Below are 27615 nucleotides of genomic sequence, written 5' to 3'. Positions count from 1 at the left end.
TGATTTTCTTTCCTTTTCTATTTCCAAACTCAATTACACACCAAAAAGAGTAATTTGCAACAATGCAGATAACAAAACCAAAATTTCTATGTATTAATGAAAACAGAAGTAAATTCATATATAGAATTTTTTTTTTTTTTACAAAAGTAACTCATGATTAAAATAGGAATCCGGTAATTCTCTAATACCTCTTCTGGCTATTTTAAATCACTTTATTAGTAATTCCCCTATCCTAAGAGATGATAATTTTGAGATTAACTAATTTAACCACAAGTGAATCAAAGTTATGATAGTAATAAACCCAGTCTGTCCTCTGGTTTTGGTACCTAGAAAAACATGTTTCTAACCTTCGAGTTCTGTATGTATAAACAGGATGGCATAGCAATTATCTTCTTCAAGAATTCCATTAAAGCCCTGGCCAGTATGGCTCAGTTGGTTGGATGTTGTGCCATGCACTGAAGGGCTGTCAGTTTGATTCCTAGTTGGGGTACATGCCAGGGTTGCAGGATTGATCCCTGGTAGGGGGCATGCAGGAGGCAGCCGATCGATGTTTTGCTCTCACATTGATGTTTCTCTCCCTCTCCTTCTCTCTGTAAAAGGCAATTAAAAAAAAAAAAAAAAAAAAGAGCCCGGCTGGTGTTGCTCGGTGGTTGATCTTCTACCCAAGAGGTCATGGTCTGATTGATTTCCAGTCAGGGCACAGGCCAGGTTTCAGGCTCGATCCCCAGTGGGGGGTGTGCAGGAGGCAGGTAATCGCTATTCCTCTGTCATCAGTGTTTTTATCTCTATCCCTTTCCTTTCCTCTCTCTCCAAAAATCAATAAAAATATATTATAAAAAAATTCCATTGAAGTCTTACTAATGGACAAGTGCAGTAATCCAAAACTGTAATTAAACGCTGAGCTTTAAAATAGGGTGTCTTTCTATTTAAAATACAGCAAACCAAAATTAATTTAAAATGAAATTTATAGTCCCTGATCATACACCTTTTAGTAGCTGGAGAAAGTAATTCTGACGGAGAAAGAAAATTTCGGATTAAAAATGTACCAAGGGTGTAAAAATGTACCAAGTCAACACATTAATTTTGTGTAGACACCCCCCCCCCATTTTTACTTTTTAAAATCAGTTCCTAAACATTTCTGACATCCTCCCCTCTTATAAAAAAGCAATGTGTTGGGTGTTTTGCCATTAGGTAAGATGTTCCCTGTTAGTTTCTGATATTCTTCTTCATTAAGTTAACAAAATGTGCCTGACTTCCTAAGAATTTTCATCAAGGGAAATATAATGAATTTTCTTCAGATGCCTTTTCTGCATCAACTTGATCATATAGTTTTCTCCTTTCATTTACTCACATAACTATTTTAAAATATTTATCAGCATGAATCTATCATGAAATAAATTTGAAATTAATATGGATTATCTGGCCTGCAGGATCTTTTAATATATCCCACCCCGTACTCCTTGTTTAAGAAACTTGCCAGGCTTTCTCAGTCACTACTGTCTTTGTATCCTTTGCCAAAGGAACAGCTTTTCTTCTTTTTGGGGCTTCTTAGTATATTCCCAATCATCTTTCAAGACTCAGCAAATTAAAGTTTTTTCTGTTTCTTCATTCCCGTCACTCCCCACCCCAACACATACACAGAATTAGGCACATCTTACCCTGCTCTGGTACCTTCTCATACTGCTATTACAGTACTCACTAGATTGGGAACTGTTTACTCCTTCCACAGTGATAGCCTAACTCAGCCTTCACTGACTGGTTGGTGGACCTCTGGGTTGTTTCTAGTTTCTGACTATTATCTGACTGCTATGAACATCTGTGCACAAGCCTTTGTGTGGGTATGTTTTTATTTCTTTCAGGCACATACCCAGAGAGGGATTGCTGGATCATAGTATACAGGTATATTAGCTTTAATAAATATTGCCAAACGTTTTCCAAAGTGATAGTACCATTTATACTTCAGCAGTAATATATGAAAGTTTCAGTTGCTCTATAAATTGACTAACATTTGATACCGCCAGACTTTAAAAACTTATTATTTTAGTCATTCTGGTGTCCATGCAGTGGTATCTCATTTTGTTTTAATTTGTATTTTTCTGTTGCTAACGATGCTGAACATTTCGAACTTTTCAAACTTACTGGACATTTGGATTTCCTCTTTTTGTGAACTGTCTGCTCAAGTCCTTTGCTTATTCTTTAAAAACTGAGTAGTCTTTTTCTTATTAAGTTGAGAGAGTCCTTTTGGATATAAGTTTTTGTCATGTATACTTATACACACATGTAAATACCTCAATATCTCAAAATCAAATAATCAAGTACCATTTCCTAGTCTGTTGGCTTGTGTTTTTGCTGGATAAGCAGAAGTTCATTAGTTTAAACCCAATTTCTCAACTTTTTGATAAAAATCACTTTAATGACCAAAAAGTTTGTTTTGCATTTATTAACAAATATCTTAGATCTTCGAAGATTTAATATGGATTTCCAAATTGGACGTTTTCATAGTCTTTATTATCTATTATATAATTCATGCTAAACTGATATTTTGAGTTAGAAAAGTAAAGAATACTTCTAACATTTTAAGACATTCTTTCCCTAATTCCTTGAGGTTTTTTTTTTTTTTTTTAACTTACATTAAATTTCCACATAAAAATAATACAACTAAAGCATAAGGTAATTCCTTCTTTTAAATACTGCATATTAAAGTAGCTGGAATTATGAATGCTAAAAAGCAAATTAGGCAATGGGCATATGAGCAGCCTAGTCAGTCTTATGCCAGTAACAAACCCTCACTTGGCCTCAATATTCAGAAATATAAAACAAAAAATTGAATTAGGTGATTGCTAAGGTTTTCCCAGCTATAAAATAAAGGCAATGAGTTCATTTAAGTCATTTTACCAGACTTAAAGCTCTCTTTGATGAGCTCTAAGTGTGTACTTTTCTTAAGTGTTATGCACAAGTCAGGGCTGCCACACAATTGTGCATGCACAGCTCTAGGGAAAGTCATTCACACTGCAACACCACCATACATTGTGGCCAACTAGGTTCATCTTCTTGCACTCATTTTAAGATCAGTTTCAGTCCAAGGTCACTATCACTCACATATCCCACCACCACCAAAGCAATACAATCCTCAAGTATTACTAGAGATATTTTAAGGATGTAAAAGTTGACTTTCAGAAAATCTTGATATGGTACTTTCAAAATTGTAAACCATGTCAATATGTTAACTATCCTAAAACTAATATTCAAAATTGATTTTAAAGGTCATTTTCAACCAGTTCTCTCTCTCCCAAAGCTTTTACTCTTTAAGCTACTTCTAGTTCTTTGTCTCCCTCAATCCTAAAACCCTTTAAGCTATGTTGCTGCTTGTATCCTTTCTTTCTACTCTTTCTGTGGACTCTGTCACATTCTTTAATTAGAGCACTTCTGATCTCTCTTGCTTATCTCATTTTCTTTTCCACCTATTGTTCTATTCAACAAAGCAAAGGGGGCTGAACAAAACTTCCTCCTAAAGACAGGGAACAGAATTACAATTATTTATTAAGTGTTCCTCCCAAACCTATACAATAGAAGTTATGCTATATTTGTGAGTAAGTAAGATCAAAGTAATGTCAGTTATTCCAATCTCTGTAAGGGAACTAATTTTCAGAAAAACCATTTAAACTATGATAATAAAAACTACAGGGATAATTTCTTAATAGAAATTTTTGCATATTTATTTTTAACAATAAAAGATGAGCACAAAGAATAGGTTTCAACCAGCTGTCTTTTAAACTCTGGTGGATGGAAAATTTCCTTTCCAGGAACAGGTCCTTAGGTCATTTTCCTAGGCAACACTAGACTTCTCTCGGCCACTCTTACACCTGGGATCTTTGCCCATTATAGGCATCTACATCAAGAAAATACGTTCTGTGCTAATCTGACAAGTGCCTCCTAACTTATTTTATAAGTCTGTAGCTCTGGAGGTCCTATCTTCCCGCCTACTCCATTTTCTGTCTTGTATCTGGATTCCATAAAATAGATTTATTTGATGGGCTTCTGGAATTATTAGTTTCTATAATATCAAAATAACTTAAAAATCCTATAATAATGACAAAATGTCCACCCCTCCACCATGATTGGAGATGGGATATTTGTATCTTTTAAAATCTTCAAATTAAAAGCTGTTTGCAGAACACATTAAACACTGAACATCAACAAGCAGCAGAAACTAGAACTCTCACTGTACATTAAAATTTAATTATTTCTGACCTTCTACATAGTTTTTATAGAGGAAAAACTTCAAAATACAGTGATGTACCACTTGACGATAGCTTCTGAGAAATGTATCACTAGGCGATTTCATCATGCAAACATCATGGAGTATATTCACACAAATCTAGATGGTACAGCCTACTACACATGTAGCTAGCTATATGGGGTAGCCTATTGCTTCTAGACTACAAATGTGTACAGTGTGTTACTGTACTGAATACTGTAGGCAACTATAACACAGTGTGTATACTTTTATAGGACTGTCAGTGCAGTAGGTTTACACCAGCGTCACGACAAACACACAAGTGTGTTGGGTTAGGACGGCTACGACATCTCTAGTCGATAGGAATTTTCCAGCTCCATTATAATCTTACGGGACCACTGTCAATACATGGTTCGTTGTTGACTGAAACGTCGTATTGCAGCACACTACTGTATCTGCTAGTAACAAATCTTATGAGTTATATAATACGCGATTATCAGATACAATTTTTATCTCATCAGTATTCATTCACCTCAGTTTATATGTACAATGCTTAAAAAATATACTAAAAGCATTAAAAAACTTTCCCCTTTAGTAATTTAGACAAATATTTCTCTTACCATGCAAATATATAATTTTATATACAAAATGAACTCTCTCTTTTCATGAAACAGAGTTCTGACTCTGAAATAAGTATATACTTTTTTCAGGATAAAATGTATTTAGCAAATTTTTCCCAACACAATAAATTATTATTATATGATCAGTAGTAATCAAAAAAGCTTTATGTTCACATCAGTATTTGAAATAATACTGCCTTACCATCTCTGTAAGGGAACTAATTTTCAGAAAAACCATCACTAACAATTACCTTGTACATGTCAACAATGTCTTTAGAATACATACCTCTTGTGCAAGATCTTGTACATTGGAGATAAGAGGAAATGGAGGACTGGCCTTGTTCATGTGCACTGTGACAGCATTGTATATCTTAAATGCATTCTGGAAATCTTTATTTTGTACAAGTTGTAAAAGCAGTGAAATATCCTCCTGGCTCTGAGAATCTACCAAAGTATGTTGGATATGTTTAAGTGAAGAAAACAAATCTTCCACTTCTAGTAGGAAAATGAAAAGGTATAAAAAAATTAATTTTCCATCTTAATTCAACATTTAAGATAAAATATTTTGAACCGTAACAATTAAAAAACTCCATGAAACTTGCTAGATATATATTTAGTGTGAAGTCACTGTCATTTTACTGATTTTTAAGTAACACTCTTTAAAATTATAACAGAATAGAATAACATTTTTTGAAAGTGTTTTAAATATAAAACAAATACATACTTACTATAAAAACAAATGAGCAGAGGAATACAGAAATGGAAAAAAAAATTTTAAATCACCAATAGTCCCATCACCTAGAAACACCTTTATTTTAAACATTTTACAGCATTTCCTTTTTTCATTTAACAGTACATTTTAATTGTTTTCTCAAATCACCAGTCTTTAAAAGACATTACATATAATGGCTCCATGATATTTTACTACATGGCTAAATCATAATTAATAATAACCATTACACTAAAGCTGAACATTCAGGTTGCTTTCAATTTTTTGCTCCTGTAAGTAATAAGCACTTGAGTACATAATGATCAATGCTGCATAAAAATTTGTCTATAGAGATTCTGATGTTTTCTTAAAATAATTCCTAGAAATAGAGTTTTAAAATAAGATTCTGACACTTTAAAAGTCAAACAACTTTCCAGGGAGATTTTTATGAATTTATGTCTCATTAGCAGTATTTTCTCCAATATTCAACATTACCATTTTAAAAAATCTTCAATTTCTTTAATAGGGAAGTTAAAGTTTATTCATATTTACCAAGTACTTTGTGGTCCATAAAAATCTTATGAACACGAGTCTTATTATACTGAAAGTTGTGGCATATGTATGTGTGTGCGTACCTGTTAGTGTGCATACGTAGCATATGCATTTTTCTGGGAGTTATCTCAAAATGGTTAAGAACCAGAGATTGTCTCCTCCTTGCCTTATTATAATAGCATTATGGTCTTTGCTCATATTGACATGACAAGTACTTGCTCATTATTTTTTCAAAAAATGCCTTGACTATTCAAAATATAATTTACAGAATATTTTTTTCAAGATATCTCCCACTCTCTCTTTCCTATTCTTCCAAAAAGAAAAGTTATTGAGATTTTGACTGAAATTAAAACTGTAAATGAACATGAAAAAAAACTCACAGTGGATACTGTCTTCTACGCAGTCTTTTCAAGTCTTGTTTTCTTTATATAAGACCTTCAAAAAGCTATTGAATTTTGTACATTTATCTTGTATCCCACTACTTAAAGCAGTTAAATTTTTTATAGATTTGACTAGTTGTCCAGTTGATTCCTGATGTTCCCTCTCCCCCCACCAATCAAAACAGATTTAGTGCTCTTACAAAAATATGTGCTGTTTAGTAACTTAAAATGCAGCAAAAAAAGGGGGAAAAGAACTAGGAAGTCAAACTGTCATCAGAATGACCTAAGAAGCTGTGACTCAGAGCTAAATACAACGTGACAGTCAGAATTGAACCGTAAGTTGCTATCTGCAAGAGTAGACAGAATACAGACAGGGGAAACTGGGAGATGTTGGTCAAAGTACAAACGCTCAGCTTTACGAGAATAAGTTCTGGGATCTAATGTACAGCATGGTGACTACAGCCAATTGTACTGTATTGTGTACTTAAAATTTACTGAGAGTAGCTCTTAAGCGTTCTCACACACACAAAAGGGAACTACATGAGGCAATAGAAGTGTTAATTAACTGTAAATATTTCACAATGTGTACATCAAATCCTCACATTGTACACTTTAGACATACAGGATTTTGTCAATTATACTTCAATAAAGTTGGGGGTGGGGGGATATGGAATGTCAGATTCCATGAAATTCAAAGAGGTTATCACAGAATTACCTAAGTGTATAAAGAATTTCCTAAGAATATAAAGAATTCAATAGCTTTAAAGTATCTTTAGATCAAAACAGTACAACATTTAAGTATCTTAAAAGAAAAAATAATTACAAACCAACAAAACAGTTAAGGTAATTGGCTACAATCTTATGGGTACTACTGACTTCCCTGAGTGGAGAAGGGGATTCCCGTTTAAATTTTTAGTAATTCTTTAAAGGGGCTCAGCCTGGCTGTCAGGGCAATGAGAAAAATCAGGAACTTCAGATTTCAGCATTGACTGAGATCAATAAGCAACTTTAGTCAGTCCAGAAAGTACCCATCTCCCTACTGTGTCTTTTCAACCCTCGGGAGATTAAAAATTTTAAAGGCAAAAGAACTTCTGCAACTCTCCTATGTACCAAAGCCACCCAGTTGGACACTAACATACTGATATATATATCCTTTCAGCTATAACTACTGGTGTTATTTTGTTATACTATATGGCCTTTCAGACTTAAAAAAAAAATGCTAATCTACCATACAGATCAGATTGTAAATGTTGTTTTGCAATCTGATATTTTCCGGTTTCTTTAGAATAAATTCCTAAGATAAAATTACTGATCAGATAATAAAAATTTTTATAACTTTGATATGTATTGCCAAACTGCCATCCATATTTGTATTTATAGTCTAACCAGCAATTAACTTGAGTGCCTGTTTCTACAAACACAAAATGAATTAAGGATGATAAATCTTTTCAGTTCTGATGATCTGGTTAGGAAAAATACGTATTTATTTGCCTGGGAGTGAGGTGGATATATTTTCACAAAGTTAACAGTCATCTGTATTTCTTCTTTCATCCTTTTTTTTCTTTTGCCCATTTTTCTACTAGAGTTTTTTTTCTTTTTTCCCTTATGACTGAAATTACATTGATTTATAAAATGCCTAGAGTTTCAAGCACGACATACAGAATGTAATTTTATCTTTTCTTGCTATATTAGAACAATGTATTTTAATCAAGGATATTTATGAGAATTAGTAAGGAAATTTAGAGATCTCTGTCCTGAGTTCAACCTCAAACACAATCAGCATCTCCTATATATATTTGATTAAATGTACCCTTTTGGTTAAGAACTACTGATTTAAAGGCTTTATTAACATCAGTCGTAATATTTTAAGACATGATATATTTGTGACTCACTAAAGTACTCAAAATGATTTCCTTCTATAATAAGTAAACTAGAGTAATATATATTGAGTTTTTGTGTCTACTTTTAATAGGTATTAAATTTCTTCCTTGACAACTGCCTCCTTTTGTTGCCCTCTTTGAGCTTCTGTTATAACATGGCATATAGTTTTCATATTTAGAATATTTTAAGTATAAATAGGATACTGTAGTCATTAGCCAGCAAGAAAAACTAGGGAAAGTAAGGTAGGGTAACCTAAACTAGGAATGGCTTAGTGAGAGATACAACTTGAGATCAATGACCTTATTTCAGGAGATCAGTTAACTCAATCAGGAAATGGGGCATTTTGTGCTTAGTCCCAAAGAAATGACAGCTTTAAAGTTCTAAGAAATTAGTAGGCTTCTCATGTTGATAGGAACTGAGGTTAAGAGTTTTCAGAAAATGATGAAATCTAGTTAATTTCTCCATATTGTCTTCATACTGAGGAATTCTAAAGCCATAAAGACCAGGTAGGACAGTTTAAAATCCATAAAAAAACCTCAGGGTCAAACTGGAAATGTTTTTCACTTAGGAGGTCAGGGACCAAGATCAGATCTATAGGAATGGGAAGGCTATAAAGCAGAAGATTACAACTGCACTCCAAAGATGCTAACCTAGTACCTAATAATGGGTTCTGGGAGAACATAAGGACCATGCCAGCACAAGAAATATCAACAAACTTAACTAGGCTTAAGGTTCAAGCCTTTTAGGTTAGCATTAAGACGAATGCAAACTTGCTAATTATCCTTCAGAACTTCATTCACCTCTGTTGAGTCCTGCTCACGTTTTAATTAGTAAAAACTGTTTTCAATGAAATTATCTTTTCTTGGGAGTTGTCTCCAGAGTTGGGAGTTGTCAATCAACGTTGCCAGACTAAATTAAAATCACTTGCACTGAAGCTGAGTTTTACAATTAAGTATCACCAACCATTATTGAAAAACTATAAGTGTCTATCTGTCCCAAATTGCACAGATGTAGAACAATACCATGTTATATGCATATACATTTTACGCAATCCTCATAAAAATCCTGAAAAACTTTTTCCAATGAAAACCAAAACCATCAAAACCTGAGACATAACAGATCAAATCTCTACAGATGGAGAAAATGATGTCATACATAAAAATGGCACCTGGATCAATAATTCATTTCTTCAACTTCTAAGACTGCTTTTTCTGCCACATTAAGGGAATAATAAAAGATAAGCTTTTTTTCTGCAGGTTCTAGGGCTTGTGATAGGCTGTTTTTCTGTTTTAGAAAAGCTGTCCTAAGATATCTTTTCACCCAATACAGCAGCATGTAACATACACTGACAAGAATTTAGAGAAGTTTATGCACACTAGTTATGTCACCGTGGATCTGTACGAGGAATTTCCTCTAGTTAACTGTGCTTGTGCATGTCTCCATACATACTGCATGTCTTAATTCTTTTATACACTTTTTATAATACTGTTGGCTACTTTTATAATATCGTATTTTAATTCTATTTTAAGCAACTGTCTTATGGTCTAAATATTTTCTCAGAGTATTTTATTTCAGCTCTAACAGTACAACGGTATACTAGGTAGTATACTGGGAAAAGTTCAGCAAAAGAAACTAAAATTGCAATTTCTGTGAATGTAGAGGCTATGTATCTTTTTGAGAAATGTTGTAAAGCATCTCTGACAGTATTGCACTAGCCTGGGTAGCAAAGTAGTACAGCAAAATTTGATAACTATGATTTACATGGGCAGTTTTCAGATAAATTCCGTATCTGCTTTCATGACCAATTTAGCTGGGAAGGTTTCCAGACAGCATTTTTAGGCTGGAAAGTTGCCCAAAGTTCTCTCATCCCTCAAGCTCAAACATGCTTCCATTGAAAATGTTTAATGAATAAGCAGAACAGATTAAGTTAACAGACACTTAGAAGAGTTTTTAAAACTTTATGAAATATATGTAGCTTGACAAGAAGATATGGATTAAATATGCAGCTGAAACAAATGAATATTTAAGAGGAAAGATGAAATATCAAATACTACAAACCCTCAGATGAAATTAGTATAGATCGAAAAGTTTATCTATTTCAAGGAAATTGAAAATGATGCTCCTTCTGTCCAATAACAGTTTTAAGATCACATAGAAAGTAACAAGTACCTACAGCATTTGTCTTAAAATTCTGATTATGATAAAATGAGTTCACTGTCTTGACTCAGTTCTGTTAGAAAATTCTGAATGGAATTCTGACAAAGGGTCTTTTCTTTGCTATTAAGTATGATGTCATAACAAAAAATAATTGTTGGCAACATCAACTCAAAGATTCTCATTTGGACATTCCCATATTTTTAATTTCATATAAAAAATTCTTAATTTTAAAGGTCAGAATATTTTTTTAATTTTTAAATTTTTTTGTTAATCCTCACCCGAGGATATTTTCCCATTGCTTTTAGATGAAGTGGAGGGGAGGGAGGAAGGGGGAGAGAGAGAGAAAGAGAGAAACATCAATGTGAGAGAGACACATCGATTGGTTGCCTCTTGCATGAGCCTCAATCAGGGCTGGGGAATGAACCTACAACCCAGGTATGTGCTCTTGTCCAGGAATCAAACCCACAACTCTTTGGTGTAGGGGCCAATGCTCTAACAACTGAGCAACACCGCCCAGGACAAAGGCCAGAATATTTAGTTGTATCATATCGGAAGAAGTTTTTTTTTAACCTACATCTTTAAAAGCACTTTACAAATACCTATTATTCAGTAACAGTTGATTTTCTACATACTTTAAGAGATGTCTCATTCTGATGTAGCAATTAGGTTGTATGTTACGTAAAACAAAAAGCCACCTAAGTTCTTCAATAGTCTGTGCAATTTCAGAGGGAATTTTAAAAATCCAGTCAGATGCAACTAAATCAATCCTGTCAAATATGCACCCTCTTCTGTAGTAATGAAGATAAGACAGACAACAAAGGCAGGACAGGATACAGAAAGAAGAGAGACTTTCCATACACAGAAACCAGCCGTCCCCTTCCCACTCCTGTACACAGACACAACAGACACAGAAGAAAGAAGCACATGGACAGAGAAAAAGAGGCAAATGGAGACTCACAGGACTGGTGAGAAAGAATGACACAAGTGCAGTGTGGAAGTAGACAAAGAAGGGAGTATTGGGTAAAGAGGTACCTAGGGCAAGGCAGGATGGAAGGAGGGCAGAAACAAGGATACTGCGAGAGAGGAAGGCAAAGGCAGGTATAGCAAATCTGGCTTTGGTAATAAATTCTAGTCTGTAACAACTTCCCTTCAAAAAATTTCTTCATATCTAGTTTATATTCTTTGTCCTACAGTTTGATCTACTTCCTCTGGATATTCAGTAAAAATTGTTTTAAGTTTTCATCATCTTCTCTAACATTTCATACAACACTTAAATCTTGATTATGTTAAAAGAGAGAACAGATTATCTAAAGAAAAATCACTTATATTTGCCTTTGGGATACAATTAATCAGATAACTACAAACATATACATTAAGTTCAAAAATCTACCCCCTGAACTCTCTCGTCTCCCTTTGGCCTCTCCTGGCAGCCTAAAATGTAAAAGAAAGAAGGCAACAGAAAGTTATCACCAAGAGTTGCTCTTTCTGAAAATTCTATCTTCAAACACCCACGAGTCTGGACAGCCATATGGGAGAATTTTTTGGCTGTAAGGGTAAACAATAAAATTACCTAAGGAAGCTAAGGAATCTCCATCTCTTGAGACCTCTCAAAACAATAGAGATAACCATCTATCCTGGATTAGCTTTGCTTATTTTTACTTATTGCTATCATTTTTCTTACATGAAAACAGAGACTGTCTAGAGAGCTATTCTAACATTAAGATTTCATTGTTTAAATAATACCAATTCTTTTAACCTATGTTCAGAAATTTCTAGATTTCAACCAACTTCATTACTTTTATCTGAAACACTTAAAGACTTCTTTTTCTCTAAACTTTAGAGTCAAATTGAATATTGAGATGAGGAACTTGATATTATCAAGTATGAGAAAACTGTATCAGTTACCAGCATATCTATGGAATCAAAATTAGAACTTTCATTCAGGAAATCTTTTTCCTTTTTAAATTTAAGAACATAAAATTTAGATCTCTGAACTTTGGTTTTTAGTGAACTAGGTCAAAATGAATTTATTAAAAATAAGCAGAAGCTCATGAAAGATCCTGAACAGTAATTATTCTTTAACAAACTGGGTTACAAATTACAAACAAATACAAGTATGTATGCAAAAGCAGTTGAGACAGTAAAATCTTACCCCCAAATATATTTAATAAAATGGAAAACTGTCATTGAAGTAACTACAATTCAATCAAGTATAAAAGCTTCATGATTTTGAGAGAGAAAAAAACAGCTCAAAATTTGGAGTCAGAATACCTGTGTCCTAGTTATGGCTTGACTGTATATTATGTCACTGGACAACCCATTAGAAGTCTCTGAGCTTTTTTATTAAATAAGTGGGTTTGACTAGGATAGTATTTATAACTTTTATTGGTGATCCTTTAAAAAAAATATTTTTTTACTTCTCAATCCAGTATACACATACCAATTTGAAATAAAAGATTTATGAATACTTATGTGCAATATAATATACTTTAATATTTCCTATTTTCTCCTAGTTATTAAAAAAATTACTGGTTGTTAAGATGACTAAGACTAAAAGACTATACTAACAATAGCAAGGATGTAGAGAAACTGGAACCCTCACACAAGCTGGTGAGAATGTCAAATAGTGCAGATACTGTGCCAGATACTACAGTTCCTCAATAAGTTAAACACAGAATTACCGTATGATCTAGCAATTCCATTCCTAAGTATATATCCAAAAGAATTAAAAACAGGTTTTTAACCCAAGACTCATACATGAATATTCATAACAGTACTATTCACAATAGCCAAAAGGTGGAAACCACCCAACTGTTCCATGAATGAACGAACAAAAAGCGGTTTTACCCATACGATGGACTTATTACCTAGCTAGAAAAAGGAATAAAGTTCTAGTTTGTCTACAACCCAGATGAGCCTTGAAAACATTATGCTATGTGAAAGACAGCCAGTCACAAAAGGTGACATGGTGTGACTCAGTTAAATGAAATGTCTCGAATAAAGAAATCCATAGACAGATTAGGATTGTAGAAGTTAGGGAGGGGAGGATATTAAGTAATTGCTAATGGATATAGTTGCTCTTTTGGGGGTAATAAAAATACTTTGGAATTATATAGCGGTAATGGGTGCACAATCTTGTGAATATACTAAAAACTCATGAACTGTACATTTTAAAATATTGAATTTTATGGTATATGAGTTATATCTTAATATAACTGCTATTTTAAAATATTAAATTAAAAATTACTGTTTGAGATCTACAAATTAATTTCATGACTAGAAAATTAGATGACCTCTCTGGTAGCTTCTGGTTCTTACAAAAGTTAAATTTTAGGCCCTAGCCAGGTAGTTCAGTTGGTTAGAGCATCATCCTGGTATATGCCAAGGTTGTGGGTTGGATCTCAGTCAGGTCACATACAAGAAGCAACCAATGAATGCATAAATAAGTGGAACAACAAATTGATGCCCCCCCCCAAATCAATAAATAAAATTTAAATTTTGGTCAACCCTACCATTGTGCCAAATGCTATAAACATTTTTTTCTTGGTCCTCAAGAAAATCCTAAAATTGCCCTGGCCAGTTTGGCTCAGTGGTTAGAGTGTTGGCCCACAGATTGAAGGGTCTCAGGTTCGATTCTGGCCAAAGGCACGTGCCTCAGTTGCAGGTTTAATCCTCCGCCCTGGTCGGGCGTGCAACCAATCGATGTCTCTCTCACATCGATCTCTCTTTCTCTCTTCCTCTCCCCCTTCTGCTCTCTCTGAAAAGGAATGGAAAAAATATCTTCTGGTGAGGACAAAAAAAATCCTAAAACTGAGGCTCAGAAAAGTAAAGTAACTTCTCCAAGGTCAATAGCAACTAAGTGAAGTTAAAAAGTATTTAAACTTGCCCAGCCGTCGACCTAGGATCCAGGGGATCGGGGTTCGATTCCCGGTCAGGGCACATGCCCGGGTTGTGGGCTGCAGCCGATCAATGACTCTCTCATCATTGATGTTTCTATCTCTGTCTCTCCCTCCCCTTTCCCCTCTCTGAAATCAATAAAGATATATTTAAAAAAAAAAGTATTTAAACTCTACACATCAGACTCCAGACATCCCTGCACTTCCCAATATGCAACAATGTCATGCATTTCTGAACATAACTGATTCAAGTCTGCAAGAGGGGAAAAATTAAAACTGTATTATTATTTGTTAGATGGAATGAAGTTTTGATGCATTGTGTCAAAGGCTGGTGTAGCAATTAATCATTTTTCATGCAAATTATGCATATTTAACAACCAAACATTACATGACTATTCCCATATTCTACTGAATTTTTAGAATTTTTATTTTAGTTTAGCTCTAAGTTTAGCAATCTTAACAAATCAGAAAATTTTCAAATGATCCCAACATTTTAAACATTAAACCTTATACCAATAGGTCTAATCATTTCACTTCCAGGAAAAAAAAGTCCCTCAAAGAATGGCTAATCAAATGTGGAGATATCTATAGCAGTTGAGCATAAGTTCAATGGCAAGAATAACTTCTCAGAAGCAGGCTGACCTCAAGGTTTAATTGCACTGTTATTTTGTTCGCTGGCTTTAAATAAACTTTATTTTAAAAGCCAGTCTTCAAAGAAGTTCATAACAATCCAGCAATATTCCAGAATACCATGGGCAATCAACAGTCAAAAACTGTCAGAAATAAATGTGAGATATTTCACTTTATAACGTCAAATACAGAAGTACTCTTTTTTTATTTTCACCTGAGGATATGTTTATTGATTTTAGAGAGTGGAGGGTGGGGGGGAGGGGAAAGAGAGAAATAGATGTGAGAGAGAATCATTAATCGCTGGCCTCCTGTACGCACTCTGACCAGGGATCGAACCCACAACCTAGGTATGTGCCCTGAATAGGAATCGAACTCTCAACCTTTTTGGTGTATAGGACAATGCTTCAACCAACTGAGCCACCCAGCCAAAGCCAGAAGTACAGTCTGAATATTCAGAGCTATCTGGCAAAAAAAAAAAGACACTAATCAATACTGAAACATGCTATTATTATTATAAAAGTATTTTATTCAGTTTTCTTCCCCTTGGTATGTCTTTTTAAAATTTTTCTTCACATTAATAGCATGTTCTTCTGGTATAAATTAGAAAGCCCCGAATCACCAACTTCAGGAGTCTCCTTATAAACCACAAAACAGATAGCCCACCATGGGTGTGTAAGGGTGGTTGAGTGTGCCTTTCCTAAGCTCTTTTCAAAGATGCAACAATCATATAGTCACATATACAATAGAATACAGTGTTTCTGAGTTTATTCTCTTTAAATATTATGTCCATTGTATTTACTTGTTCACAGTTGTGGCCCAAAATTGCTTATTTATGAATATAAAAACCGAAACAGTAAATCTACAATCTAGACGTAGCTGGAAATGATCCTACTCTACCTCATCCCACTCTAACCTGCATTCTATTCTTTTCTCAGGATTTTTCCCACAAGGTAGTTTGCTTTGCTTATGAAAGAGAACTAGACAAGAACATTTTATTTATAGCAAAGCAAGTTTTAATAACTCATGACAATTTTAAGGAAAGTCTTCTTAATATATCAAATTTGTATAACTTATGTTAATATTAATTATTCACTTGGAATTAGTTCAAAATTTCTCAAATATATAATTTTTAAAAATACTTTATAATACTAATATTAATGATCATTTGGAGTTAAGTTCCCACATCACTATTTTCTAATTTTCAATAAGGTTCTGAGTGCTTTTAAACAAGAAAATTTAGTTCATCATTTCTGAATATTTTCTATCAATTCCATTCCTGCACTTTTAAAAAAAACTTTGGTGATTTGTACATTTATTTAACAAATTTAACATAGAGTTTACTCTGTAACAGATATTATTCTAAGTGTGTTAGCAAATTATATGCACTTACTTTATGCACATTTCTACGGCCTGAGAAATCAAGGCAAGCTCACACTCATTAGGATGGTTATTATCAGTGCATCATTGGTGGGAATGTAAACTGGTGCATCTAGTAGGGTGGTTCCTCCATCCTTGCACTTCTATTACTACCCAGTGCCAAATTTATAAATGCTTTCATTAAAAACCACCACCTAGACAATTAAAGTATCTAACCTTTCCAAACACATTTTTAGTTTTTACTCACAGATAAATGATGATGTATCATCTGGAAACTGAAGGCTCCCTCTGAAAGAAATAAATCAGCTGCCCCATCCTTTCCTCACTTAAAACAAGGCTGCTGTTTCTGGCAGAATTTGTCTCCTGGCATGCGTGTATTAATCAAAATACTGGCAGGGAGACACAGTCAACTTTAAGGGAGTACTTCTGTTGTAGAATGATGTGTTAGCAAATTACGAACAGAAAAAAAAATGTTTGGTGCAAAGCTATTAAACTTCATTTTAAAATGAAAATTTAAAACTGAGTCTATTCAAACACTGAAGTTTTGACTGATAATAAAAACTTTATAACTAACGCTAACTTTTCATGTTTCCTACAATTAACATATTTGTGTTGAGTATATTAACATTAAATCTATCATCTGTTTCTCAACGTATTAAATATTCTATTCAAAAAATGAATTACAGATAGTTTATTTTAAAGTAATTTGAAATGTAACACCAGCTATGTAAAATAGCCTTAAGTTTAAGGACTGTACAAAGGTATTTTTACAAACTACCATAGATTGCAAGTTGGAAGTAAATATAGCTGTCCTTTAATCTATGCTTGTAGATAAGTTAGCCACACAACATATGAACAGAGAGAGGAAAAAGCAAAAAATTTAAGAGAAATGGTCTCAAGTTTTCTGAGCTTAGGCAAATGAATGAATGAATAAATAAATAAATAAATTCCCTACGTGAATTTGGCTTAAGCTACATTTGTTTCTTTACTGATTTACATGAATATTATTAGATGGATATTTATGCCTGATCTAAGTAAAGCAAATGGACAAATACATTAATCTTAAAGAAATTTAAACAGAAAAACAGAAGAATCTTCCAAGCTTAGGCTGAATATACAATATACTACAATGTAAACTTTTTCCAAGTCACAGAGAACACAGAATATTTTAATTAAAAAGAAAAAAGAAAAAAAGGGATAGTAGGAGATGAGAACTGGTAAAAGGCAACTGGGAATGAAATATTGTTACTCAAACAAAACTCTCAGGGAAAAAAAGAGCATAAAATTTGTTTAGATAAATGCATTAAAAAATCTGTAATCTTTCTGCTTTCACTGTAACATCTGAAGGAATTTAGCAGATTTCACTATCACTGAACACGTCAATGATATCTTCAAACACCAGAGAAGCAAGCACATGGCTTTCTGTCAAGAAATATGGACCCTAAATGAATTTACAGCAAAGAAAAGCAGCAGACTATGTGATGTAATAGGAACTGCTCGAGATTTAGAATACAGAGCTTCGTAAGGAGCAAATCTCGTACATAAGGTAGCTTTGGAAAAACTAGAGAAAGGTATTCCACTCTTGGTAGTCCAAGCACTGGTCCAGTGAGTGAAGAACAGGCAGGGTGCCAGTCTCTACTCAAACCCTTTGCTCTGTGCAATATACCAACTACATACCCAAATCAGGGAAATTCAAACTTGGCTCTACCCCTTATTAGCCTGGGGTCTTAGATGATTTAACAGAGGTTATTTCTTTATCTCCAAAACGGCAATTACAGAGCCCTGTTAACAGGATTATTGTGGATACTACACAGAATGGTGTTTGCTACAAGCATCTAAGGCAGGAATGGGGAACCTTTTTCTGCCAAGGGCCATTTGGATATTTATAACATATTTGGGCCATACAAAATTATCAACTTAAAAATTAGCTATGAAAAAAGCTCCGAGATTTATTGAATTTCGAGTCTCACCTGTGGATGCCTTGGAGGGCCAGACCAAATGATTTCACAGACATTCACCACCCCTGATCTAAAGGAACACAAATTAACGTATACTCCTAACACTAGTTCAGTGATCACTCGTGTGTGTGTGTGTGTGTGTGTGTGTGTGTGCAGGAAGAAAGGGCAATAAGTTCAATAATCAAATATTCTAAGTTTGGAAATTTACATTTGACATCAACTCTACTATAGATTCATAATGTCTGTTAATATTCTAAAGACTCTAAGGAGTCCTGTAATAAGATGTTTAACTTATTTAACCCACTGTTCTCAAAATTTATTTGATCACAGACATTTTTTTGTTTATATCTATTAAAATCTCAGCACTAGTTTTTTTTTTTCTTCACAGAATGGAATTGGGGATAGTATAGGGAATTTGAGCCATGTTTTATGTGTATGATGTCATGTAAGCAGCACAAATTCTTCTTAATGATATTAATTAAAATCAAATAGATTTTAAGCTACAGATACTAATTTTATTACTATTTTACAAACCTTAACAAAATCAGAAATTCAAAATCTGAAAATTGCTTTTGAGTAATTTTGATATAAAAATCTGAGTTTCAAATAAAAGGTGAATTTCAAGGCTTTAACTGTTAGGCCATATGTAGAATTTTTTAATTCAAAGATTATATATAAAAACTATCTTGTAGAAACTGAAATATTTAAGCCATATGCTTTAACTCTACATGGCTAACAGTAAACAATGATGGTTGTAGGACCTTTCCAAGAAAATAAGTGTCTTGATTTCAAAATGCTATTATTTACATTTATTATACCCTTCTTCCTTTCTACACACATTTATGTTAAGACAAGAGAAACAAAAACAAAATATCTTCTATTATTCTGTTTTTACTTACCTAGTATTTTCACAGCATAATGAGGACTTTCTAAGACAATTCCTTCCTCTGTATCAAATATAGGGTTATCTATTCCAGTTTTTGGAGGAATTTGGGCTAGTTTCTTAAGTCTCATAGAAGAATTAAGGTCAAGTTCTTGTTTTTTCCCTTCTTCTTCTCGCCTACGTCTCATGTCCTCCTGTTGTTGCCGAATACGCTCCAACTGTGCACTTCGACGAACAGGCATCATCCTGGTGCCCAAATCTCCAGGGCAGTCAACAGCCATCTCTCGGTGCTTCTGATGTTCCTCTGGTGATGCAAGATCAACATTTTTTACTTCGCTGTCTGATTCCTCAGTAACATGCCCATTCATATGGGATGTTGTCATGGTTATCTATAAAAACCTGTACCACTTTTTACAAATCAATTTTTCCTATAAAGCCAATCTCTTGATTTTGCAGTATAAAATCCATGTTACTTCAAAAAAGAAACAAAAAACTTCTCACATCACATAATAATGCTATGAAAATGTATCCATGAAGGAAATCTAAGGGGAAAGATGAGGGGAAAAAAGTATAAGAATTATAATATTAAAGACTTTACATAGCCTACTTCTAATCCCTACACAATACAGAAAATATCCCATAAGTATATAATATTAGATTAAGTACTTTCATTTTATAGATAATGCTGAGAAAATCAAGATGCCCCCCCCCCCCAAAAAAAGGTCCTTCCCAGTAATTTGAAGCATACTGTTATTTTATGGCTCAGAAAAAAATGATGTATTGGAAGGTTTAGCAAAATAAGAAAGTAAGAAAGTTTTGGGTACTAGTTTAGTAGATAATCGGTTGTTTAAGGTATAAAAACATTTTAATCATCTTTGTATAGTTGTCTCAACACAGTACTTTCTGCTCAATTAATATATATGAGATTAAAATAACCTCCTAGTTACTGCTAAGGAAACTGGCATAAAGCATGTCATGTTGGTGGTTCCCTTGAGGTAAAGGTAGTATTCTGGGACACAATTCACTTTTAGGAGTTTATAAGATGAAGAAGATACCCAATGAAAAAGAAACTTTAATTAGCAGCTAAGGCATCTATAGAAAACCACATTCAGTGAGAGAAATACTATGTGGGTTACCAGTGTCTATAACTGGTCACATTAACAGAAGAATTAGGGTTAATTCTTTATGAAAATTCATTCAGAGAAAATTATACCTGTTACCACCCCAAAAAAAACCTTTAAAGCCATACTGTACAGGGAAAATAAGAACATTCTGGACTCAGAGACCAGAAAACTAAATTTTAATTCTGGCTCTGACACTTTCTCTACCTTTAAGATCTAAGACTAGTCCGTTTTTCTCTCTGAACCTCAGATACTTTTGGAAAATTTATTCACAGGATTGTTCTGAGTTTTAAATGAGATAGTGTAGCCATTTTTAAAACTAAAAAATATATACTTATATTAATTCTTAGTATTAATTTGATTCTTATATTTTAAAACTCCGTATTTTATTTTTATTTTTTTAATATATCTGTATTGATTTCAGAGAGAAGAAAGGAGAGGAAGAGAGAGAGATAGATACATCAATGATGAGAGAGTCATTGATCAGCTGCCTCCTGCACGCCCCCGACTGGGGATCGAGCCGGCAACCCGGGCATGTGCCCTGACAGGGAATCGGACCCCGATCGCCTGGATCCTAGGTTGATGCTTAACTGCTGAGCCACGCCTGGCAGGGTTCCATCATATTTTAGACAAGAAAAATATTTTACTGGATGACACTGGCTTTTCATCAAGCCATTTCTTGGGCATAAAAAGGCAGATTGTTTATATATGTGAAAACCCACATGTTAAATCTAATTAGTCTTCTTTTGCTCAAGACTTTAAAAATATTTACAATAATAAAACTACCACCTCCTTGAGTTAAGCATCCTTTCAGTAAATAGGTTTGTTAGAGCACATGCCTATTAAGCAAAAGCTGTGTTTTCAGACATTCCTAATGCCAATCTTCTCTCAAATATCTTGTCACAGACTGCTTAACACAAACCACCATGAAAGCCACTAGACTAACAATCAGGAAAATAGATACAAGTTACACGAGTCTCAAGAAACACATTTCACAAGAATTTTGAGACATTTTTCTCTTTTATCAAAATATTAGCTTCTCTATATATAACGATGTGGTCTACACATAAACATCTTATTTATCATTAGAATGCCTATTTTTCATTAAAAAAACAGCTGTCAGAATTACATTAAGCAATTTTTAACTTTTTATATGTTGATTTATGCAAACCCAAAGTCAGCTTATTTGATGTTTTCATTCCAAGTAAGTAGAAATTTGTGTAGGAGTTACTGTAGTGCTGTGCTTAATTTTAATTTTAAAAACCTAGGAGTGTACATATTTCCAGAAAATTAAAACTCTCAACTTTCTCTATTTACAATATTTATTGAATATTAAAAAGCAAATTTAATAATAATGTATTTTTTACTTTTTATGATAGTCTACAAAAATTATGATCTGAAATGAAAACTGTCATCTTAAAAACTGTAAGGCTGTGCCCATATTCACTATAGTAGATCGTGGGGGCAGAGATTAAAGATCACGTAAGAAGAGACAGGGCCAGGCCATCTGGGTAAGAGTTCTGGTGCATTATCGTGCTTGTCTACCTGGATGTAGCCCTTTGACTCTCAGAAAAATTTCTGCAACCTATTATTAATCCACTTAAAATTCCATTCTGGCTATCTCCCTTGGCGTATTCATACATAATCTACTGGGACAGATGGCAAAGAAGAATGATTATTCTTCCCCAGGTGGTTTCTCCTCGATTGATTCTAAACTTATTAAGACAGTCTTATTTTTATGTCCCCCAGTGCTTAACACAATAAATGTAACATAGGAAATGTCTAATAAATATTTGTTCAATTAAACTTAGAAATGTCATAAATTCACAGAGGATGCACAAAGGACCCTAAAACTTAGTCTGTGATAAGGAGTCATAGCAAACACGCAGAACATAAGGATGCATTTCTTTGAGAGGCATTTCAAAGAACTAAATATTAGCTAGACAGAAGACTGTTCCAGGCAGAGGGAATCCTATGACCAATAGGAAGAAGAGTATGGCACGTTCAAAAAACAGAATAGGATGCATGCAATGAGGCAGGACGGCACAATGGGGGCATGTCATACATGAATAATGAGAAAACTGGAAAGGTAAGGGGGGGCCAGACTGAGAAGAGTCTAAGAGCCAAAGACTGTGATCTTTATCCTGAAAGTAGTAAGACTTATTACAGGAATTAAAACGGGATGGCAAGATCACATTCACTTTTAGAGAAATACCACTGGTAGAAATGCAGAGGGTTGACTAAAGGGTGGAAATGAGACCAATTTGAAGGCAATAAGAAATATGATCCTGAACTAAGAGAGTGAAATGAAGAAAACTTATATTAAAGAAATATGTAAGTTACAGAAGTATTAGAACTTCATGTCTATTTCATATAGCAGGGCAAGAAGAAGAAAAAGGAAGTAGTAATAGTAGTAATACACAACTATAACATTTACTGAGCACTTATGTGCCACACAATATTGCAAGCACTCTACAGTATTCACTATTAATCCTCATTACAATGGTAAAAGTATGTCCAAACACGCCTACTTTGTAGACAGCCGGGGAATGAGGATTAAAGTAGGCTCTGAAGATACAGGATGGAGGAAGAAGGAAGAGACCGTATCAGCCAAAGGTAGGACGATAAAAGGAGTGGGGAAAGTACACATAAGGCTGATGAACTAAACAGTCAGCTTGTACGACAGGAGAGTGGCTAGAAAGTTTGATTGGGTTCAACTTATGAAAGGTCTTAAATATAAGTTCCTAATTTTCAAGGCAGTAAAAAAACCATCAAAGACTTAGAAAAGAGGGGTGATTTGTACATAACTTTAATTGAGCATTTACCCCTGTATAGGTACTAGGGTTATAGAGACAAGATCCGCACCTATTAGCATACCTACCAAAATGTCTTCAGGGTTCTAGAAATTAATGTGCCCAGAATTAAACTCCTATTTCCCTTTAATCCTCTTGTGGCCTCCTTTACCCCCTTCCTCCATTCTCAATTCTAATTAATGCCACTGTACCCACCCAGTTACCCAAGACAACAGAATGCTGAAGAGGCGAGGCTCCAGAATCAGACTGCCCAGGATCTAATCTGTCTACTCTTCTTTAAGTCTCAGCTAGAGTACATCATCCTCTGGATTTCCATGACTCCCAAAACTAAATATGCAACTCCTCTGGAACCCCACAATCCCTGTCACATCTCTGATCAAACTGGACTGTACCTATCTGTATCTCTGTCTGTCTGCCCATCAAACTAGAAGCCCTTAGAGGTCAGAAACCAGGCTGACTCATCTCTGGTTCTGAGGCACTGGCAAGCACAGGGACAAGCAAACAGGAGGCTTCAAGATATGAGCCCAGACAGTGTGACTCTAGGGCCACTATCTCCAGGATCACTAGGTGGGTGGCAATGTCATTAACTAAGACTGAGAATATAGGAGAGGGAGAATTAGATAGAAGGGACGAGAAATTAAAGGGTCATATGGGTTTAGTTCTGGACACATTAATTGCAAGGTTAACTGTAGATCATATAGGTAAATGATCTAATCAACAGGGATCTGTCTTATTCATCTCTATAGCCCTGATATCTAGTAAGAGATAAATGCTTAATTAAGTATATGAGCAAATCACTCCGTTCAGAACTTCAGTAGCTTTCATATAACCTACAGAATAGAATCTGAACTCACAAGGTAAACCCAAACTTTATAACTGTATTTTTTACTGCTTTCTTGCACAAGCCTTCTACGTTAGCTTCCTAATTGGGCTTAATCCGTATCCTTTTCTTCCTGCCTAAATGCCTTACGAGCTAATATGATGAACTGCTTCTCCTTTCCTCTTCTACCTTCGAGATCTACCATAAATCCCCATTCCTTCAAAAAGTTTTTCCAGACCACCTTGGTTAAATAATCTCACTATCCAACACTCCAAATATAATGCTCACAAGTTAACCCATGAAGGCCGTGAAAGATTCAAATAGTTCTTCCAGAATAGGAAACATTATGCTGTGTCCTGGCTTTTTTATGCAGTCAATACATATCAATAAACAGCGAAAGAGTCCCAGTCCAAAGGAATTACATTTTCCCTCTCAAAAAAAAAAAGAAAAAGGAAGAAAGAAAAAACGTCCTTTGACAATTCAGAGGCTGGTAAATACTGAACTAGAGAATTACCTCCTTATATGTAAATAAGAAACCATCTTATGCAGATACTGCAGTTACAAGTTGCTGGCCCTAAGAGAGATATTTCTCAATTCTCTAATTATAAATAGTTTTTAAAATGCCTCAAAAGCCCACATTTCAAATCCTCATTAGAGTCCCAGCTCATTATACCCCTTTGTGGTGGAAAAAAAAAATTTAAAGAAAAATAAATAAATATATCAAAACTCTTTACATAGTCCACAAAGCAAGAAAGTGAATTTTCAGACTGTTAACTTCAAACTAGTGAGAAAGGGCTTTGCTTATGTGAATTGGCTATAGCAAAAGGGGATAAAAAGATGCTAAATAAGCTTCAATATACAAATGACTGAAACTGAGGGCGTGAAATAGCATGAGGAATACTGGCCCATTGAAAACTCCACACTAAGAAACAAAGCCATTTGTGTGACAGTTGGGAAACATGACAGGTTAGCAGGAAGACAATTTCCTATCAAATCAGTATCCTAATTTATAGATAGTGGAAAATGTAAAACATGCACTTTATATGCATAAACATTGTTGGTCGACGCTAGTGTCCAAACCTCCAGATTTTTTTCAATTCATCCTTCCTCCCCTTCTCCCACAAGTAATGCCCTTTGACCAGCAGCTGGGAAGTCTCATTTTAAGTGATCAGCATTCCTCTGACATTCTAAGAAGTTGGACTATTTGTTTCCATAGAAACAGCTTTTTCAGCCAACACAAGATTCAGGCCAAGAATAGTGAAAAGAACTTACATTATGCAAATTGGAAAGATTCTGTCTACTATTCTCTTAGTTTCTCTTCTCTGGTTTTTCAGAAACAGCTTTCTTACTCTGTAAAACAGAAAAGAGACAATCAAGTATAAAAGTCTGCAGTGCTTTTTAGAGAGAGGGAGTGGGAGGGAAAGGTTAATTCAATATGATATCCAATTCTGTTTGCAGATGACTACGATTTCTTAGAATAAAGTAGTAAAAAGGCAACCCCTTCCTATCTCTACTGGACAAACATTAAAATCAATATAAATTACCTGAAATCAATGATGAGAAAGAGGTAAACATAACTGGTTTAAAAAGTTTTTAAAAAGGCTAAGATCCTTTTGCAGATTATTATTATTTTAAAGAACATACTTTTTTAAAACTTGATCTTAGAGGGAGAAATAAAAAGAGATAGAGACAGAGACAGAAATAAAGACAGAGATAGAGAGATAGAAACACCGATGTGAGAGAGAACATAGATCAACTAGGGATTAAACCCACAACCTGGGTATGTGCCTTGACCGGGAATCTAACCAGTCCCTCTTGGTGTACAGGACAACGCTCCAACCAACTGAACCACACAGGCCAGGGATTGCAGATTATTTTTCATGATAAATTTGACCTCTAGGTTAAGGCCCAAACAAAAATGCAGTTTTTTGCTTTGTTCTTTGCTTTAACTACAATTTCTGGATCAATTTTAAACATTAAGAATAGTTTATGATACCAATAAGTTTAGAAAATTGCCTTACACTGTATACTGGAACCTGAGTGAGAAAGCAAGCCCAATTTTAGTAATATATTCCAGCATATGATATATTCCCCACCATCAAATGCTTACAAGGTAGTCGAGACACAAAACATGCATATAAAATGAAGAGTGGCCCAAATAAGGAGAGACTAAAAATATGTATAGACAAACATATTTAATGACTCTGCTTGCTAAATATCAGTGCTACTATACTTAATGTAGTTAATCCTCAAAAAATCCTACAAGTTTAAGTACTTTTATTATTCCCAATGACAATTGAGAAGACAGGTTTAAAGAAGCAAAGATTTTGCCCAAAGAGTACCTCAAAATAAACATTCAACAGTTATAATAGGTATCCTTGTGTATATGGTTTCACACTCATTATATCATGATTCTTTCAACACCTTTGTATGGTATTTTACAGAGGACAAGAGTATAATGATTATTCAAATGGTTTGTTTTCTTAATTTATTTTACTTTTTATTTTACTGGTTTGAGTAAGCAGTGATGGTGACAGTGGTTAATAGTAGAAGTAAAAGCAACAGCATTACTTGCCAGGCAGAGTGCCAAGAATTTCGCATATATCATCTCATTAAATCCTTTCAACTCCTCAAAGTTATCCTGTTTACAGAAGTGGAAAACAAATATGGAGAGGTGAAGTTGCTTCCCAAGGTCATAAATCTAAGTGGCAGAGCCAAGACTCATACCATGTCTGTATGATTTCAGAACAGAAGCTCTTCACTCTTGCCATTATTTTTATTTAGTCTTATCTAATACTAAGTGAAGAGAAAGAAAAACTATTGATTATGATGATTCTCAGTTCAGTGTTTTGAAGTGTACCTTCCTAAGATTTCCCTTCACTGGTCCACAGATATTCTCTTTTAAACAATGCAATTCTATGAAAAACACATTTGCAAATCCAAATACCTAATAGCCTTTTCTTGTCTTTTTATGCTTAAAATTTAGCTTAGGTGGTAAGTATTCCCAGGGACCAATGGGACTGCATAACGAATCACCATTCACTGTTTTCCTTTACAAAGCTGGATATTGTTATAGTAGTACCACCTTGCAATATAAAGAAGAGTTGAGAGAACAAGAAATCACTTATAAAAAACACATAATTAAGCTCCCTATATATTATAGGTAACATTCTCTGAAAAGTATTATTGTTATTTTTTTAATTCAGTGGGCAATTCTCCATTTCCTTATATCAAACACAAAGTTGAAGCTCACTGGAGATATTCAAGACCATACACTCATAGGAATTGGTTAAAAGCCAAAGAGTATCAAAGATATCAAGTGGTTGGTTACTTGAACTGCCCCATTATCACCTTCAACAACTTCATAATAAAAGATTAAATGAATTCAAAAGGTTAGTAAAGTTTTTTTTAAAAAGACATTAGGACAAACATTTCAAAGAGACTATAACATTTAAAACTGGATTTTTTAATATGTGGAACCAAGTTCTGCATTGCTAACAATGAAGAGTACATATGGCCTCATTGGAGAACAAGAACAGTCTTGCTAAGGAACAGGGCCAATGTAAGAGATAGACGATAAA

The 27615-nt window shown here is 34.2% G+C and overlaps 1 protein-coding gene across 6 annotated transcripts in view; it reads right to left on the bottom strand.

The window, feature by feature from the left end:
* Positions 1-27615, bottom strand: part of PALS1 (protein associated with LIN7 1, MAGUK p55 family member) — a 72057-nt gene that overhangs the window by 27086 nt on the left and 17356 nt on the right. For 2 of the 6 annotated variants that reach the window (XM_081117908.1, XM_081117910.1), the window contains exons 2-4: positions 25307-25384; positions 19297-19822; positions 5144-5352 (exon numbers count right to left, since the gene is read on the bottom strand). In XM_081117908.1, coding sequence (XP_080974034.1) covers positions 5144-5352; positions 19297-19663 — 576 coding nt within the window. In that variant the 5' untranslated portion in view covers positions 19664-19822; positions 25307-25384. The remainder of the gene's footprint in view (positions 1-5143; positions 5353-19296; positions 19823-25306; positions 25385-27615) is intronic. The other 4 variants (XM_081117912.1, XM_081117913.1, XM_081117909.1 and 1 more) reach the window with 2 other exon arrangements.

The sequence above is a fragment of the Miniopterus schreibersii genome (assembly GCF_964146895.1).
Source record: "Miniopterus schreibersii genome assembly, chromosome: 1".
NCBI lineage: Eukaryota > Metazoa > Chordata > Mammalia > Chiroptera > Miniopteridae > Miniopterus > Miniopterus schreibersii.
The sequence above is the reverse complement of the archived record's forward strand: the minus strand, read 5'-3'. Positions and strand labels throughout refer to the sequence as shown.